The sequence below is a fragment of the Panthera tigris genome, chromosome B2 (genome assembly GCF_018350195.1).
Source record: "Panthera tigris isolate Pti1 chromosome B2, P.tigris_Pti1_mat1.1, whole genome shotgun sequence".
NCBI classification, from domain to species: Eukaryota; Metazoa; Chordata; class Mammalia; order Carnivora; family Felidae; genus Panthera; species Panthera tigris.
The window spans coordinates 79,326,055-79,343,731 of record NC_056664.1 but is presented as its reverse complement, the minus strand read 5'-3'; the positions used below and the strand labels follow the sequence as shown (position 1 = coordinate 79,343,731).

General features: G+C 38.3%; 1 protein-coding gene across 1 annotated transcript; it reads right to left on the bottom strand.

Annotated features, from left to right (window-relative positions):
- Nucleotides 1–364: 364 nt before the first annotated feature.
- On the bottom strand, nucleotides 365–15,987 carry PM20D2 (peptidase M20 domain containing 2). The gene is made up of 7 exons (XM_042986795.1): nucleotides 15,275–15,987; nucleotides 13,037–13,185; nucleotides 5,914–6,056; nucleotides 4,463–4,617; nucleotides 2,074–2,209; nucleotides 940–1,047; nucleotides 365–727 (listed from the first exon to the last, which is right to left on the bottom strand). Exons 1-7 carry the CDS (start codon nucleotides 15,728–15,730, stop codon nucleotides 573–575), a joined length of 1,302 nt encoding a protein of 433 aa, XP_042842729.1. The 5' UTR covers nucleotides 15,731–15,987; the 3' UTR covers nucleotides 365–572.
- Nucleotides 15,988–17,677: the final 1,690 nt, after the last annotated feature.

Sequence of the window (17,677 nt, the reverse complement as noted above, 5' to 3'; positions counted from 1 at the left end):
TCTTTCATGGATCAATTCTAAATATAAAGTTTGAAATCCCCTGATCTTTTAAAATATAGCTCCACAACATATGAATTTATAAAATATTATCACTGATAAGCCATGGATCATCCAGATTAAGAAATGCCATCGCAAAAGAAATGGAAAAAGAAAAAGAAATGCCATTACAGGGGTGCCCAGCTAGCTCAGTCAGAGGAGCGTGCAACTCTTAATCTTGTGGCTTTGTGAGTTTGAGCTCCATGTTGGATGTAGAGATTACTTAAAATCTTAAAAAAAAAGAAAAGAAAAGAAAAGAAATGCCATTACATATCAGCTCAAACTCAACAACCACATGAGATCAAGAGTTGAACACTCCTCCGAATGAGCCAGCCAGGCGCCCCTGAAATTTTTCATTTTAGATATGAGGTAATGTGTTTTCTCTGCATCATGGATCATGGCCTCCCTCTTCAGGTAAGAGGAATTTGAGTCCCTTAAGACTAAAAATTAAGCATGCCCTCCTCCATTATTAAAAAAGATTCAAGAAAAAAATCAGTACTTCTTAATGATCCATAAGTGGCTCCTAGGTCTTCCTTTTATTCTACTGTATTTAAAAATTCTTCTTCTTGAAGTTGCAATTTAAAGTCCTCCTTGATTTTCTCCAGCAACTCTGGTTTAAAAATAACATCCAACGCAGTCATTGCCAGAGCTTTGGCCGTACGCAAAGTGTAGAACTGAGCTTCTTGTGACCCTAAAACGTGGAGAAAATAAATGAAGAAACCTCCCTATTTATGATAAACTTATACATTGGTTTTCAGATTAGCTCTCGATATCTAAACCACCTCTTGAAATGCCCACCACAATACAGTATTTTCTGAGGTAAAGTTAGCTAATGAAAAAACATGGAGCTATTACCACAAAAAGAGAACATATGCCCACACATTCACTTCTAATAACACATACCTGCAGCTTCAGTATATTGTTCTGTATGATTCAAGGCATTAGATCCAATGTAAAAATATGGATGAATCCCAGGAACCACAAAAGTAACATTTCCAAAATCAGTAGATCCTTAGAAAAGTAAGACAATCCATGGGTTTCTAATTGTTAGTCCAATAGATGCCAGACCATACTTATCCAATCTCTATAGCACCAGACATGATTTGCCACTCCTTTCCTTCTAGAAATTCTCTACTCCTTTGGCTTCCATGACTTGACTTCTCCTGATTGTCTGGCCTTTTCTCTGGTCACTATCTGTCTCCTCTAAATTGCTTCCTTTACCTGTCTCCTAAGTGCTGGCAATCACCAGCACACCAAATACTCCTGTGTTTTCAATTACTTTTCAGATATTGCCAACTCCTACATCTCCAACCTAGGCATCATTTGGGGGTTCCACAGGCTACTGAAAAGTTCCCCTTAGAAATCCTATATGCACATCAAACTTAACATACTAATAATATATACCAACATAGCATACTCCAACCTGCTTTCTCTTGAACTCCTTATCTCAGTAAATGACATCAACACCCCATTTCTATGGCCAAGTCCTTTTGAGTCCACTTCATCAGCATTTATTGTTATATTTTAGGAGATACATCTCTAACATGGAAACATATTAGAAATGATCCTTTTAAAAAGGAAAAACTCTAAAATAGTCCCCAATATAATTATTTAAATTCTAAGTTGTTTACTAAACAACTAGTAGTAAACAACCATAATAATTACTCCTCAGCAACTGGCATGCCTCCTTATAACTACTTGCTAGCCTGCTTACTGAGGACTGACAATGAATTAAAATTCTATTTCTCCTTTAAGTAGCTTACTTTAAAATTAGAACTAAGCGAGTTTAAACACTAGAACTATTTAGAATACAAAGGAAATAGTACGCTATTTCTAAAAACAAATCTGCTCATTTAACACTTTACATTCACTGAAGAGTTCTTTAGTTTCGTTCCCCTAACCATTAAGTTTGTGAAAAATATTGTTAAGAGCAATACCTCCCTACCTCCAAAGCTGTCGAACAAAACCCTCTAACCAAAGATGGTATTTTCCTTCCTCAAACAGTGCAATATAGTATATATGAAAGAACCTGATTACCTGAAGGGCCATTCAACTTTGCATCTTCTGAAATAAATTCTATTCCCAGTTTTTTTCCATTTTCAATATAAGCTTTCCATAGGCTCTTATTGGGAAGAACATTGTAATAATCATGTGCTCCACCTTTAATTTCTACCTAAAAAAAATCGTAAGACAAATTCTGAAATAAAAAACTCAAATTCACTATCTAATTTTCAAATCAGCAAGAGGCCCTATCCCCTTCATGTTACATATGCACCAAACAACATGATGTCACCTCACTCTCCCAGCCAGTAAGTCTCAACTTCGGTAACTTATATAGGGTGTGGGGGAAGCCCAGGAATCTCCATTTTAACCAGGACCCCCAAATAATTCTGATGCAGGTGGTCCAAAGAGCAGACACTGAGGAACACTGCTCTAGACTGCAGCCTCTTAAAGAAAAAAATTAAGCTTTACTCATATTCAAAATATAAGCCAACATTGACACCAATAACTGGTCCAAAAGATATAAAGGTACCTAGGAGAGACAGGTTTATGATGAAGAAGGGTTGGCTACGGTCCTCATTTATTATTTATTTATTTTTAAAAGTAATCTCTACACCCAATGTGGGGCTCGAACTCACAACCCTGAGATCAAGAGTTGCATGCTCTACCGACTGAGCCACCAGGAACCCCATGTCCTCATTTATTAACTTCAGCGTTTCAGTGTGTCAAGAATTATAAGCAGTTTATAGGTACACAGTTAAGAGGATTTATAGATTTAGTTTTGATTAAATCAAAATGGATTAGTTCCACAAACTAAAGGCAATAGCCATAACATTAGTAAAAGTCAATTATAAAATGGCAGGGCTGACATTTTTTCTACTCTTAGCAACATCTAAGCTAGAAATAATGACAACCGGGGCACCTAGGTGACTCAGTTGGTTGAGTCTGACTCAAAATAAAAAAAGAGAAAGAAAGAAAGAAGAAAGAAAGAAAGAAAGAAAGAAAGAAAGAAAGAAAGAAAGAAAGAAAGAAACATACTTATAATATATAATAGTCATTCATGTATTACAAGTCAGCCAAAATATAAAAAGTTATTAAGAGACTATTTAAAATATAGATTAGGGGCGCCTGGGTGGCTCAGTCGGTTGAGCGGCCGACTTCGGCTCAGGTCATGATCTCGCGGTCTGTGAGTTCGAGCCCCGCGTCGGGCTCTGTGCTGACAGCTCAGAGCCTGGAGCCTGTTTCGGATTCTGTGTCTCCCTCTCTCTGACCCTCCCCTGTTCATGCTCTGTCTCTCCCTGTCTCAAAAACAAATAAAAGGTTAAAAAAAAATTAAAATAAATAAAATATAGATTAAAATCCAGTAACAATGAACCTTATCCTAAGGGAATATTATGCCTTGAGATTCAGAGTTAACGGTAATAGTTCATGTGTTTATTCTATCAATATTTATATTTATAATTATAAATAAGGGATAAAGGATTGGCTCCGTAGCTCAGGGGTTAGAACACTGGTCTCATAAATAAGGGACAAAGGATTAATTTTTTACTCTCTGGACACTTACCATATATGCTGAGAATCACTACTACTGTGAGACACTATTACTATTTGAACAAATCATACATCTGAGAGCAGAAACAAATAAGTTGTAAGTATGAGGTCTAGGCCCTAACTCTTAACAAATATTCTCTCATTTAATTTTCACAAGAACATAAAGATAAAGTATATTATTATCTCCCTTTTTCAAGAGAAAATGGAGTCCCAAAGTTATTAAATGGTGTTTTCTAAAGTTACAAAATCAGTAGGCTGAGAGGCACAGACCCAGATCCTATCTCTCCCACTAGACTACAACCTCTGCCCAGGAAAAGATCGATGTAATTCTGAAACTTCTCGTTCTGCTGTATACCCTACGTGACTGGCACAGAAACGTCACTGACTTTATGGTTTAAATGAACAACACTTCTTCACTAACTTCTGCATCTATTTTAACTTTCATTCCAGCAAGCCATAAGTATTTATATCGTTACTGCACATATCTAATAATTTCACCCGAAACAGCTTTTGCTGATTTTGCCATAAAGTTCCCTTTATAGGAACTATACTGAGCAATTCTGAAAACACAACTGCCAATAAGGAAGGCTATATCTTGCAAAAAGGCAGGGAACTCAGCATTATCAAGAATTATTCTAATTACAGTGCAATAAAATGACTATAGTCCTTTCTATGTGGGCACTGAGTAAAACAAATATGAATTAAAGACTTTCACATCACCCATTCACTCAACTGATCTTACATACTCTAAACATTGCCAAATGAAAAAGGGGCAAGTTAGGTTCTAATCTAATTTAATAATACTCTAACTTAACTCCAGCCCATATAGATATACCTCTGATTATAACTTATATTAACTCTTAAAAGTTCTTACTGTACACCCAGTAGCCAAAGCTGCAGCTCTGAAGCAATCTTCTGCCTTTTTGGTCAAAACTGGAAGTTCTTTCATTGAGGGTGCACGGAAGTAATAGATTAATTCAGAATAAGACGGAATGATATTGGGTTTTACACCACCACTTTTTATTATGCCTACAAAAAGAACCAAATTACTGAAATTGAGCTTGGAGACCATTTCTTTAAGTTTAAATACACCCATAGAATTTTCAATATGTACATGAAGAAAAACAATTTCAATTTATTAGCTTCACAGATATACCAATCAATGATTTTTGATGTGCTGTACAAAATTTTTTTCTTTTTTTTTTTTTTTTTGTACAAAAGTTTCTATACATAGGGTAATGCTTTCTGGCTAAGAGATAAAAAATTGTCTATCCATACTTAATTCTAAGGAATTTAACGATGTTGAGAAATTATGTTGCATGATTATAAAGAAACTGTTAGAAACTTTTATAACAATCTTAAGACTTCTGAAAGAGTTTATTTCAGTAGGCTTAATAAAGTAGTAATAGTACGTTTTGATAAACTTTTGACTTAAAAGAAAAAAAATGGCACAAGGTTCTATAATTATCCTCGTATTTCCAGATTCCTATGAATATTTTCAATGGTATTTAGCTCTGGGAACATAATTTTTATACCAGCAAGAAACCGATGCAGGTCGAAGATCACTAAGTGCTATTAACTGTCAAAACAAATACATTTATTTGGAACTACACTGAGAGGAAAGATTTATCCATTCAAAATAATAACTGAAATAGATACACAAAATCTAAATTTATTTGATCTGCTTTAAAAATTATTAATTATTTTTACATATTTCTCTTAGAAAAACTAAGGTAGGACATTGGTCAAAGTGCAATTACAAACTAATTTAAGCCTATAACAAAATCAGGTAAAAAATAGATATTAAAGTATAACAGTTTCCCAAATCATAATAAAATAACTAAATAATAAATTCATACCTTTAAGATCATACTTTATTACTGTAGTTACATTAAGGTGATACACATAATTTAAAAAGATGTTACTCATTTTATCAGCACTAGAGAAAATAAAACCAGTAACCATAACTTTTTTAAATTGAGAAAATGATTTGTTACCATTAAAAAACAGTGAGGATAACTGGAAAATCAAGATCCAACTTTCAAATACCCACAGAAAACATGTACATCCTTACATAAAACATTATCTGTAATACTCAAAATGACCATTCCATTTATACATAAATACTTTTTTAACTGTTTTCTTAGCCAACACATACAAACATCCTAGTATCCTGTCACATGAATTTTGGAAACTGTTTAAAAAGTTTGGAATATTCATATAAAGTATATAAAATGTTTACAATTTTTAAAAATCAAATGTTAATTACATGGCACTGAAATATATTAAGCACCATCCATTACACAACATACTTGACATTCGTACCATGAACTCTCCAGGTTGGTTTCATTTGCTGTCTCAACACAGACAGATTGTTGTAGGCGAGAACGGCAGCATCTAATGCATTTACTCCTTCCCAGGGATATGCAGCAGCATGAGATGCTTTTCCATAGTATTTCACAATCACACTAGGAAACAAAACATCATTTGGAATTACTCTTTTCAAAGTCACTAAAGAAAATCCAGGTACCGTAATTAGAATTACCCAACAAGTGTTCAGAATTAAGTCACACTGCTGGAATTTTTATTTGCAAATCGTCTGTAGAAATAACACAGCAATTTATATACCTTAGTTGTAGTTTACTATTATGTAATACAGTGACTGACACAAAGAAAGCATTCCAAAAAAGAGAAAAGAGAGAGAGAGAGAGAGACAGAGAGAGAGAATTTTGTTCAACCAACCCCCAATAGAAATTTAATTTGTACACAACTCAATTCAAACAAACATGCAATTCTGTATTAGGCACTGGAATTACAAAAAGAGGGCTCCTGTCTCCTTCTACACTGCATCGTAATAACTCTATATAAAAGGTCTGCGAAACAGATAATTCTATCTTAAGTGGGGGAGGGCAGGTGAAGGAAAACAGAAATAGGTGACAATCTGAAATGAATTAAGACAACCTCTGAATACCAGATTACACTCACAATATCCTAAGATATTCTAGCATTAAGTCAGTTGTTCCTGACCAACATTTTATTAGTGTTCCAAAACACCTGCATCACTAATATCTCAAAATTTTATCAGTTATGTTACTGCACTTCCAAATAGTTCTCATACCAATTTAACTACTCAGATACAATAAAAAATAAGGGTTAAAGAAAGGATTGCATATTAAATAGTTATTTATAAAGATGACTTGTATAGGCAACACTTTTTAAGCCTAAGTAATAGTACCCACATTTAAATTACCAAAAAGCTATTCTAGACTTAGTTTTTTTTTAACAAACTAGATTCAAGAATCCTTGGCATGCTCATATTCCTTGATGAATTCAAAACATTCTGCTGGCAAAATAAAAACAAGTTAAAAGCATCCAAATATATTTTTAAGATTTTGGGATATTTGTTAGTTCTTGATATATATCTTATCACCATCACCTTGAAACTGGAATTTTAACAAAACTGGTGATAAATATAAAATGGAAGAGGATGACCTTTATGAAAATGGCTCTAGCACCATTTCTTTCAGGGTTCAAATCTAAGTATAATTACCATACAACAAACTATAGGAAAATAAGTGTTAATGGTTATTTTTTTCAGCATTAGTATTTTTAGTGTATTTTAAAACATTTTAGAGAGCATATTTTATTTTTTATTTATTTTACTAATTTAAATTCATGTTAATTAACATACAGTGTAGTATTAGTTTCAGGAGCAGAATTTAGTGATTTATCACTTACATACAACACCCAGTACTCATCACAAGTGCCCTCCTTAAGGCCCATCACCCATTTAGCCCATCCCCCCTCCAGTAGTCCTCAGTTTGTTCTCTGTATTTAAGAGTCTCTTATGGTTTGTCTCCCTCTGAGAGTAAAGTATATTGCATGGGGCGCCTGGGTGGCTCAGTTGGTTGAGCGTCCGACTTCGACTCAGGTCATGATCTCGCGATCTGTGAGTTCGAGCCCTGCGTTGGGCTCTGTGCTGACAGCTCAGAGCCTGGAGCCTGTTTCAGATTCTATGCCTCCCTCTTCCTCTGACCCTCCCCTGTTCATGCTCGCTCTCTCTCTCTGTCTCAAAAATAAATAAATGCTAAAAAAAAAAAAAAAAGAGTAAAGTATATTGCAATACAGGCCTATCTCAAGAAGCAAGAAAGGTCCCAAATACACAATCTAACCTCACACCTAAAGGCGCTAGAAAAGGAACAGCAAATAAAACACAAAGCCAGCAGAAGGAGGGAAATAAGAAAGATTAGAGCAGAAATAAACAATATAGAAGCAAACAAACAAACAAACAAACAAACCAGTAGAACAGATCAATGAAACTAAGAGCTGGTTCTTTGAAAGAATAAATAAAACTGATAAACTCCTGGCCAGCTTTATCATAAAAGAAAAAGGAAAGGACCCAAATAAATAAAATCACAAACGAAAGAGGAGAGATCACAATCAACACCACAAAAATATAATTATAAGAAATACTATGAAAAATTGTATGCCAACAAACTGGGCAATCTGGAAGAAATGGACGAATTCCTAGAAACTCACACACTACCAAAACTGAAACAGGAAGAAATGGGAAATTTGAACAGGCCCATAACCAGCAAAGAAATTGAATCAGTTATCAAAAATCTCCCAACAAACAAGAATGCTGGCCCAGATGGCTTCCCAGGGGAATTCTACCAGACATTTAAAGAAAAGTTAACACCTATTCTTCTCAAAATGTTCCAAAAAACAGAAATGGAAGGAAAGTTTCCAAACTCATTCTATGAAGACAGCATTACCTTGATTCCAAAACCAAAGATCCCCCTAAGAAGAATTATAGGCCAACATCCCTGATGAACCCAGATGCAAAAATTCTCAACAAGATCTAGCAAACCAAATTCAACAGTACATTAAAACAATTATTTATCATGATCAAGTGGGATTTATTCCTGGGCTGCAGGGCCTGTTCAATATTTGCAAATCAATCAACGTGATATACCACATTAATAAAAGAAAGAATAAGAACCATATGATCCTCTCAATAGATGCAAAAAAAAAAAAAAAAAAAGCATTTGACAAAATGCAGCATCCTTTCTTGATAAAAACCCTCAAGAAAGGGATAGAGTGAACATATCTTGACACCATAAAGGCCATATAAGAAAGACCCACAGCTAATATCATCCTCAATGGGGAAAAACTGAAAGCTTTCCCCCTAAGGTCAGGAACATGACAGGATGTCCACTCTCACTACTGTTATTCGACACAGTACTGGAAGTCCTAGCCTCAGCAATCAGACAACAAAAAGAAATAAAAGGCATCCAAATTGGCAAAGAAGTCAAACTTTCACTCTTCACAGATGACATGATCCTCTATGCGGAAAACCCAAAAGACTCCACCAAAAAACTGCTAGAACGGATACATGAATTCAGCAAAGTTGCAGGATATAAAATCAACATACAGAAACCGGTTGCATTTCTGTATGTCAATAATGAAGCAGCATGAAGAGAAATCAAGGAATGAATCCCATCTACAATTCTACAAAAAAACATAACATACCTAAGAATAAACCTAACCAAAGAGGTAAAAGATCTGTATGCTGAAAAACTATAGAAAGCTTATGAAAGAAATTGAAGAAGACACAAAGAAATGGAAAAGACAACATTCTATGCCCATGGACTTGAAGAACAAGAACAAATGTTGTTAAAATGTTGATACTACCCAAAGCAATCTGCACGCGCAATGCAATCCCTATTAAAATAACACCAGCATTCTTCACAGAGCTAGAACAATCCTAAAATTTGTATAGAACCAGAATAGACCCTGAATAGCCAAAGTAATGTTGAAAAAGAAAATCAAAGCTGGAGGCATCCCAATTCCGGACTTCAAGCTGTTTTACACAAAGCTGTAATCATCAAGACAGTATGGTACTGGCATGAAAACAGGCACATAATCAATGGAACAGAATAGAAAACTCAGATATGGATCCACAAACATATGACCAACTAATTTCTGACAAAGTAAGCAAGAATATCCAATGAGAAAAAGTTTCTTTAGCAAATGGTGCTGGGAAAACTGGACAGTGACATGCAGAAGAATGAACCTGGACCACTTTCTTACACCATTCACAAAAATAAACTCAAAATCGATGAAAGACCCACATGTAAGATGGGAAACCATCAAACTCCTCGAGGAGAAAACATGCAACAACTTCTTTGACCCTGGCCGCAGCAACTTCTTACTTGACAGGTCTCTGGAGGCAAGGAAAACAAAAGCAAAAATGAACTATTGGGACTTCATCAAGATAAAGCCTTCTGCACAGCGAAGGAAACAATCAACAAAACTGAAAGGCAATGGACAAAATGGGAGAAGACATTTGCAAATGACATATCAGATAAAGGGTTAGTATCCAAAATCTGTTAAAAAAGCTTATCAAACTCAACACCCAAAAAATAAATAATCCAGTGAAGCAATAGCCAAAAGACAGGAATAGACACTTTTCCTAAGAAGACATCCAGATACTAAAAGACACCTGAAAAGATACTCTACATCACTCATCATCAAGGAAATACAAATCAAAACCACAATGAGATACTACTTTGCACCTGTCAGAATGGCTAGGAAACGACACACATTGGCGAGAATGCAAAAAAAGGGGAACACTTTTGCATCATTGGTGGGAATGCAAACTGTACAGCCACTCTGAAGAACGTATGGGGGTTCCTCAAAAAATTAAAAATAGGGGCTCCTGGGTGGCTCAGTTAAGCATCTAACTTCTGTTCAGGTCATGATCTCACGGTTTGTGAGTTCAAGCCCCTCATCGGGCTCTGTGCTGACACCTCAGAGCCTGAAGCCTGCTTCAGATTCGGTGTCTCCTCTCCCTGCCCCTCCCCCACTCGTGCTCTGTATCTCTCAAAAATAAATAAAACATTAAAAAAATTTTTTTGAATTAAAAATAGAACTACCCTATGGCCCAGCAACTGCACTATTAGGTGTTTACCCAAATGATACAAAATGATGATTCAAAGCACCCCAATGTTTACAGCAATGCTATCAACAACAGGCAAAGTATGGAATATTACTTGGCAATCAAAAAGAATAAAACCTTGCCATTTGCAACAACGTGAATAGAACTAGAATGTATTATGCTAAGCGAAATAAGTCAGTCAAAGACAAATATATGATTTCACTCATGTGGAATTTAAGAAACAAAACAGATGAACATAGGAAAAGGAAAGGAAAAATAAGACAAAAAGCGTATTTTAAACAAACTGATGGGGGGGTGCCTGGGTGGCTCAGTCCACTGAGTATCCATGATCTCACAGTTAGTGGGATTGAGTCCTGCTTCAGGCTCTGTGCTGAGTGTGGAGCCTGCTTGGGATTATTCTCTCTCTCTGCCCCTACCCTGCACATGCACCCACTGGTACTCCCTCTCTCTCTGTCTCTCAAAATAAAGAAATAAACTTAAAAAAATCAAAAGGAAGAGCCAGACCAACAATATATTTAGCAGAATATTTAAGGGGGAAAAAGAATCCTCCCTTAAAATTCAATTTATATATGTACCTATTTAGGTTTATAACTATGCTCAAAAAGTCCTGGAAGGGGGCGCCTGGGTGGCTCAGTCGGTTAAGCATCCGACTTCAGCTCAGGTCACGATCTCGTGGTCCGTGATTTCCAGCCCCGCGTCGGGCTCTGGGCTGATGGCTCGGAGCCTGGAGCTTGTTTCAGATTCTGTGTCTCCCTCTCTCTGACCCTCCCCTGTTCAAGCTCTGTCTCTCTGTCTCAAAAATAAATAAAACGTTAAAAAAAAAAAAAAAAAAGTCCTAGAAGGATATATGCCTCTCAAGAAGGGACACGATGCAGGAAAGGTGGTCAATATGAACATAGTGTTTTATCTTACTTATTGTTGGAGATTTTTGGGATGAAAAGATCATAATATTTTCAAAAATTAGTTTGTATTCTTGTTCCCTTTTCCATCTTAACAGATGGCCAATGAAAACTCTAAGAAGCCAGAGACTAAGAAAAGGCCTGAGGCCAACTGGGCTGATGGATCAAGGCCAAGAAGCCCAACTCGAAGTCCTAGAAGGCTAATGGGCTGGTAAGCCTACAGCTGCAGGCCTCTTCTAGCCAGAGGCCTTGGCAGAGACTTCTAACCTCTAAGATCCTCTGCAGGTGTTCCAGTATGCACTACCCCCAAAACCAAAGTTGAAAGATTCTTCCTGCTGCCACAGCATCAACTCTTGGTGATAAGAAGGAAGATTAAAATGGTCATCCTGTGAAAACAAGGCCTCGGGTGATTCTGAGCTGGAAGATTCGTGAGTACCACCTAGAAGCGCAGCTGCAATGGTTTTATCACTCCCTAGCTCCCACAGAGGAGAACATGTGGTTTTCCCGAAGCAGATCAACAGTGGCTCCTGGAGACTGGCCCAGTGACTGGCCCATTAACTACTGTGACTGAAACTTCTGGTGTGCAAACTTCAATCCACTTCAGCGATCCAAAAAAGTGAGCTCTTCCACATACAGGAAAATAAATAAAATGTTTTGGCACCGGACAAATCAGAAGAGTACAGATGCAAATTCCACTAAAATCCACAGCTAGTTTCTGTCTTTTCTCTCAGAAATATAATTTACCCTCTTTGCAAAGAACTCAAATTACAAGAAGTAAACTAGAGAAGTGTGTTTTCTTCCAAGTCTAATAAAGCTGCCTCTTTTTTTTTTTTTTAATGTTTATTTTTGAGAGAGAGAGAGACAGAGCATGAGCAGGAGAAGGACAAAGAGTGAGAGAGGGAGCCATAGATTCTGAAGCAGGCTCTGGGCTGTCAGCACAGAGCCTGACATGGGGCTCGAACCCACGAGCTGTGAGATCATGACCTGAACCGAAGTCGGATGCTCAATCGACTGAGCCACCCAGGTGCCCATAATAAAGCTGCCTCTTACAAATCTATTCAGTTGCAAAGACAACCCATGTCAAAGGATAGATGTTTTCTAGAAACCTAATTGCTCTCAGATAGTTCAGAATAGAATACAAGCGTCAACATATTCTGTTTGCTAGTCTTAATGCTTTTTAGGCACTATTTTTTTAGTGTTTATTTATTTTGAGAGAGAGTGTGCACGTACACAGGGGAGGGGCAGAGAGAATCCCAAGCAGGGTCCACACTCAGCATGGAGCCTGATGCGGAGCTCAGTGTCACGACCATGAGATCATGACCTGAGCCAAAATCAAGAGTCAGGACACTTAACCGACTCAGCCACCCAGGTGCCCCGTGCACTAGGTTAATAGTCCAATTACAAACACCATCTCAAATAGAAGAGGCTTACCAAATGTTATTCAATGGAAATCAAGTAAGGCATCACATCATCATTTTTCAACTTACTTTTTCAATATATAAGTACCGGGTTTTAGTCTCCAGTTAGGACACAGAAATACCTTAATAGTCTTTTCCACTAAGGAGCTTATTTCAACTTGATTACTCACTCATGTTCAGCCACATCAGGTAAATAAGCAGCATTCTCTTGAGATGGGTGGGCCATAAAAACAACATCAAGATTTTTAAAAGCCCCTGCTTCAATTAAATCAATTTTGCCACCACCATCTTCTTCTGCAGGCGTTCCCAGGACAACTACCTAGAAGGATATACCTGTGTCAGAGCAAAACAACAACAACAAAATCCTCGCAGGAAAATATCAAACAGGTTCCCTTGCATAGGTATTCACAACCTACATTAAAGTCCTTGAACTATGGAGAGAGGTGTTGTTCTCTGACACTTAAATAATGCAGTGGGCATAAATCTACGGTGCTAAGTTAACTACACATTTAAATTTACATTATTATACCAATTTGGCACAAAGTATGCACTAAAGCTACACCAGGAAACTTTTCCTAATTTTATAACTCAATTTTATATAACTAAAGGCAAAGATGAAAAAAGATAAATACTATATACTGAATTTTAATTCCTCAAAATTCTTTAGGACTTATCTCTTAAAGCTTCTTCTTGACTAAGTCTTTTAGTAATGTATATAATTATTCATAAACACTTTACTGGTTAGGAACGTTCCAGTTGCTTATTAGTTATCCCCACAACAACCCTGTGAGGTAGGTGAGCAGTATATGTCATCATTTCAGGGATGTCAGGGATGGTGGTTTTGAGGCATGGAGTGAAGTGTTTTGTCCCAGGACACACTGCAAGTCTCCAGGCAGAGCACGGATTAGATGTTCTGATCCTCAGACCTGAACTCTTGATTCCTTCCTGAGCTAACTCATTAAAAGATCTTAACTCATTAAACCTTTATAAAGAACATTAAATAAACCTTAACACCACAGTTAGAAAGAGCCGACTATTACACAAACTTACTAATTCGATTCCACCAGTTCAACCAGGCAGATTTACTGGTCACCAAACACCTAATTAAACAAAAGAGAACTTTACAGAATAAACATTTTACTTTGATATTTAAGCTTAACTTCTTCAAACAATGTTTAAAAGCAAAGAAAAAATATAAACAACTAATACACTTTCAAGATCATATACAGGAATACAATGAAACAAATTGGAAAAAGTCTTGGCTTGTTAAGGGAATCAACATAAATTCCATTTTAAGAGAGGACTGATAACCTTGCTAAAACTGTGCATTACCATTCAAAGGTGTACATTTCCCAAAGTCTAGCCTTCTTTGGAAGTTACAAAGCACTCGAACTCATAATTGAACCTGCTTTCTACTCTGAACCCTTGACTCCTTAAATTTGATGACTTCAAGTTAAATCTTGCTGACGTCTCTGAATCTTTCATAAATCTGGTTAAAATTAAATCTCTCCCGTGTTTCATGCAATAGCAAAGGACCCGCCCCCCCCAAACAAAAACCTACCCAGATCCAAAAAACAAGCCGCCAGAAGCAGAAAAGAGAAGGCAGCTAAAGAGAAAAAGCTACAAAAGATGGAACTGTTAAGATAAAAGAGAAAAGTTACTGACATTGGAAAAAAAAAATGGGCTATAGAATATGAAAATAAAACATCAGCCTTGCTCTTATTAAGCCAAATGTTGATGATTGAATTAGCTCGCAGAATGAAGAATACCATCTGAAAAAACACAGTAACACGAGATTAAACTTGCCCTACAACAAGCATAAATGACATTTCCCCACTTAAAGGAGAAATTTCTTAATATCATGAAATAAATATTAAAACTTAAGGATGAACTCATCTATGTAGTATTCACTTCTCCAATTTTTGAGGGAAGATTTGGTAGTTGCAATGACTGAAAAATTCCTATCCAAATACCAACGATTCGAATCACAACAGCTCCTAGGACTGCCACAAACAAAAGAGGTTTTGGAGCCTAATAAAGAGGGGCTGGAGGTTTCCCTACAATAACTACTTCTTCCAGAGATTGCACAACCTCGTCAGCAAATCGCAGTTAATTCTGTTACCAAAAATAAATCACAACGAAAACCAGGCTTGGTCCTAAGTTCTTTCCTTAGGGCCAGTCTACTCAATCGTTTACAACTACAGAAGAGGAAACAAAAATCTGCAAAAAGTCGCTGGGTCGGCACCTCAAGCACTACTGACTTTGATCCAGGAGTTCTGCCTTCCGGCAAAAGCGAGGCCGGGACTCCAAGGGGGCAGGTGCGCACGGGAAGCGCCGGGTCCCGCCGTCCCCGGGTACGACCCGGTCTGGGCAGGCGATGAAAATCCCGCGCCAGGACCCCACCTCACCTTCACCGGCGGAGGCGGCCCGGGGAGCCCTTCCAGGGCCCCCTTCACGCCCAGCGCGGCCGCCGCCCCGACCTCGGCAATCAGGTTGTGGCCGCAGGCGTGCCCGATGCCGGGCAGCGCGTCGTATTCGCAGAGGAAGCCCAGCTGCAGCGGGCGCCGCGCCGCACGGACCCCCAGCGGCTCCCACTCTGCGCGGAAGGCCGTGGCCAGCTGGTAGTGTGGCTGCACTGCCCAAGAGGCAGCCGGAGGCTCGCGCTCGAAGAAGCGCGTCAGCACGCCGTGGGCCCGGTGCTCCTCGTAGGCCAGCTCGGGCTCGCTCCAGATCGCGCGGCTCAGGGCCCCCAGGCGCTCGGCCGCCTCGTCAATGCGCTCCGCGGCGCGCAGCTTCAGCAGCTCCAGCTGGGAGACGCCGCTGCAAGCGCCCCCCTCCAAGGGCCGCTCCTCTCCCGGTCTCATCGCGCCTGCAGCCGGTGACCCGCAAACACTCCGCTCGACTGCCCGCTCGGTAGCTGCCTTTTAACTGCACACCCGCTCCAGTGCCCGCGCCCGGCGTCCGCTAGAATCCGGGAGGGGCCCACAGCGCAGCTCCGCTGCTCCCGGGGGGAACAGTCCCAGGGCCCCGCCTCCAGCGCCTCGCCGGGTACAAGGTTCCCACCTCATTTGGCTGGCAAGTTCTCCGCCCCGGGCCGGGAGCGCTGGGAAGAGAGGTTTTCTGGGACTCTCGCTTTCATCTCCTTGGCTGTGCTTAAGACTGAATTGTTTTCAACTCATTACTTTTCTGTTGTTGCTTGTTTCCCACAGCAGCAGAATGAAAACGGCTTTATTGGTTAGTTGGCATCAGAGAGAGACCAAGTGGAACATAGTCCTTGAAAAACGCCACTCCCCTTTCTAAAATAGCAATTTAAAGTTATACAAGGTTTTTAGTTCCTAAAACTAGATGTCAATGTAAATGCTATACAAAGAACACTGGTCTATAGATTCTATACTCTTAAAGTGTTCAGTACTGCCCTCACTTTCTTCTTGAGGTTGCTGTATTATCTAAAAGCTGCAACTATTCTGTATAGTTTTCTCATAAGGACACTTACTGGAGTATAGTAAGGACTGGATATGTAATTAGCAAGTATAGTCTATTTGGGTAGATAAGAACGAAGAATTTAAAAATGAAGGTTGTTTAAAGCCCAAACCAAAGGGTTAATAAAAAGACTTATGGTCGTTAATATTCATACCATTTTGTTGACTTGGGTTTTTGATTTGAACATAGTAACAGCTATGAAGGACAACATATGACCAGTTTCGTTTGTAATTGATGCTGAACTCATGATGTGTGCAGCTGCTGTGCACAATATCACCGGGTTTTAAATTACCCAGTGAAGAAATTCAAGATACCGTACTCTTGTTTGCCTCCAGAATGAAACCCAAAGTCTGAAGGAAAAACAAACTGTTGTTGATATTCTAAGGTGTTCTGCATCTTGAAAGCTTCCATCAGCTTTTCAGGCACTTCCACCTCTTCCCTTAATTTGTCACAATTTGGTTAAATGGGACACAATATATTCATATAATTAGAGAAGTGCATTTTTTGAGAGTAAGTCGACTGGAAGCTGCCTACGTGAAGACTCTACTACTGGTTTAACCATTTCATATACTAACAATACCAGAGTAAACGTCCTATTCGAACTCTGAAAATACTGTCATTCTCAGTTAACACTTTAACTAAATCTCAGCCCTGATGGTAACAAATGTGGTATTAAATCCCTGGACTCCCTTGTCTATACTTAGTAAATCATACCCTGGTATACCTCTGACAAAACCCCCACCTTTATCTATGAAATATAATATTATTGCTTTATGTGAGCAAAACCAATAGGTAACATTTGTAGAGCATTGACCCTGTGGCAGGCACTTAACATGTGCCACATGCTTTACAGGTATTAACTTATTTAATCCTCATAACAACCTATGAGGTTGTTAATGTGATTATTTATTTTTACAGATGCAGTGTCCAAGATTACACAGGTAGTAAATAGTGGATCCAGGATGGAACAGGAGCCAGTCTGGCTCCCCGTGGCCTGCTTGTAGCCACCATACTTTATTGCTTATGTAAGCAGACATCCAAATTCATAAATGTATCTGTAGCTTGTCTATTTACATCAGAACCCACAGCAATCACTTATTTTGAATAAATATGCTGTAGCAACTCTGCCTATTGACATCAGTAGAACCCATGTTTGCTTGTTCTTACCAGATGGATATAAACAACAACAGAAAAGGCATACATATAAATTCTATATAGAAGCTGCTATTTATATTGCTGGTCATAAATTAACAAAGCTGTCACTTGAGTTGGAGAAAAGACAGATACGTTTCAAGGTCTGTTCCGTTTGTGTGCACACGCATGCACGTGCG

What these genes read in the sequence shown, in the direction of transcription:
- PM20D2 (XM_042986795.1), bottom strand. Translation starts at nt 15,730, where the DNA reads ATGAGACCGGGAGAGGAGCGGCCCTTGGAGGGGGGCGCTTGCAGCGGC. An exon ending in CTTTGGCTACTGGGTGTACA is followed by an intron (nt 2,210 to 4,462) that starts GTAAGAACTTTT and finishes GATTTTTTTTAG; the next exon opens with GTAGAAATTAAAGGTGGAGC. An exon ending in AAAGTTGAATGGCCCTTCAG is followed by an intron (nt 1,048 to 2,073) that starts GTAATCAGGTTC and finishes TACTTTTCTAAG; the next exon opens with GATCTACTGATTTTGGAAAT.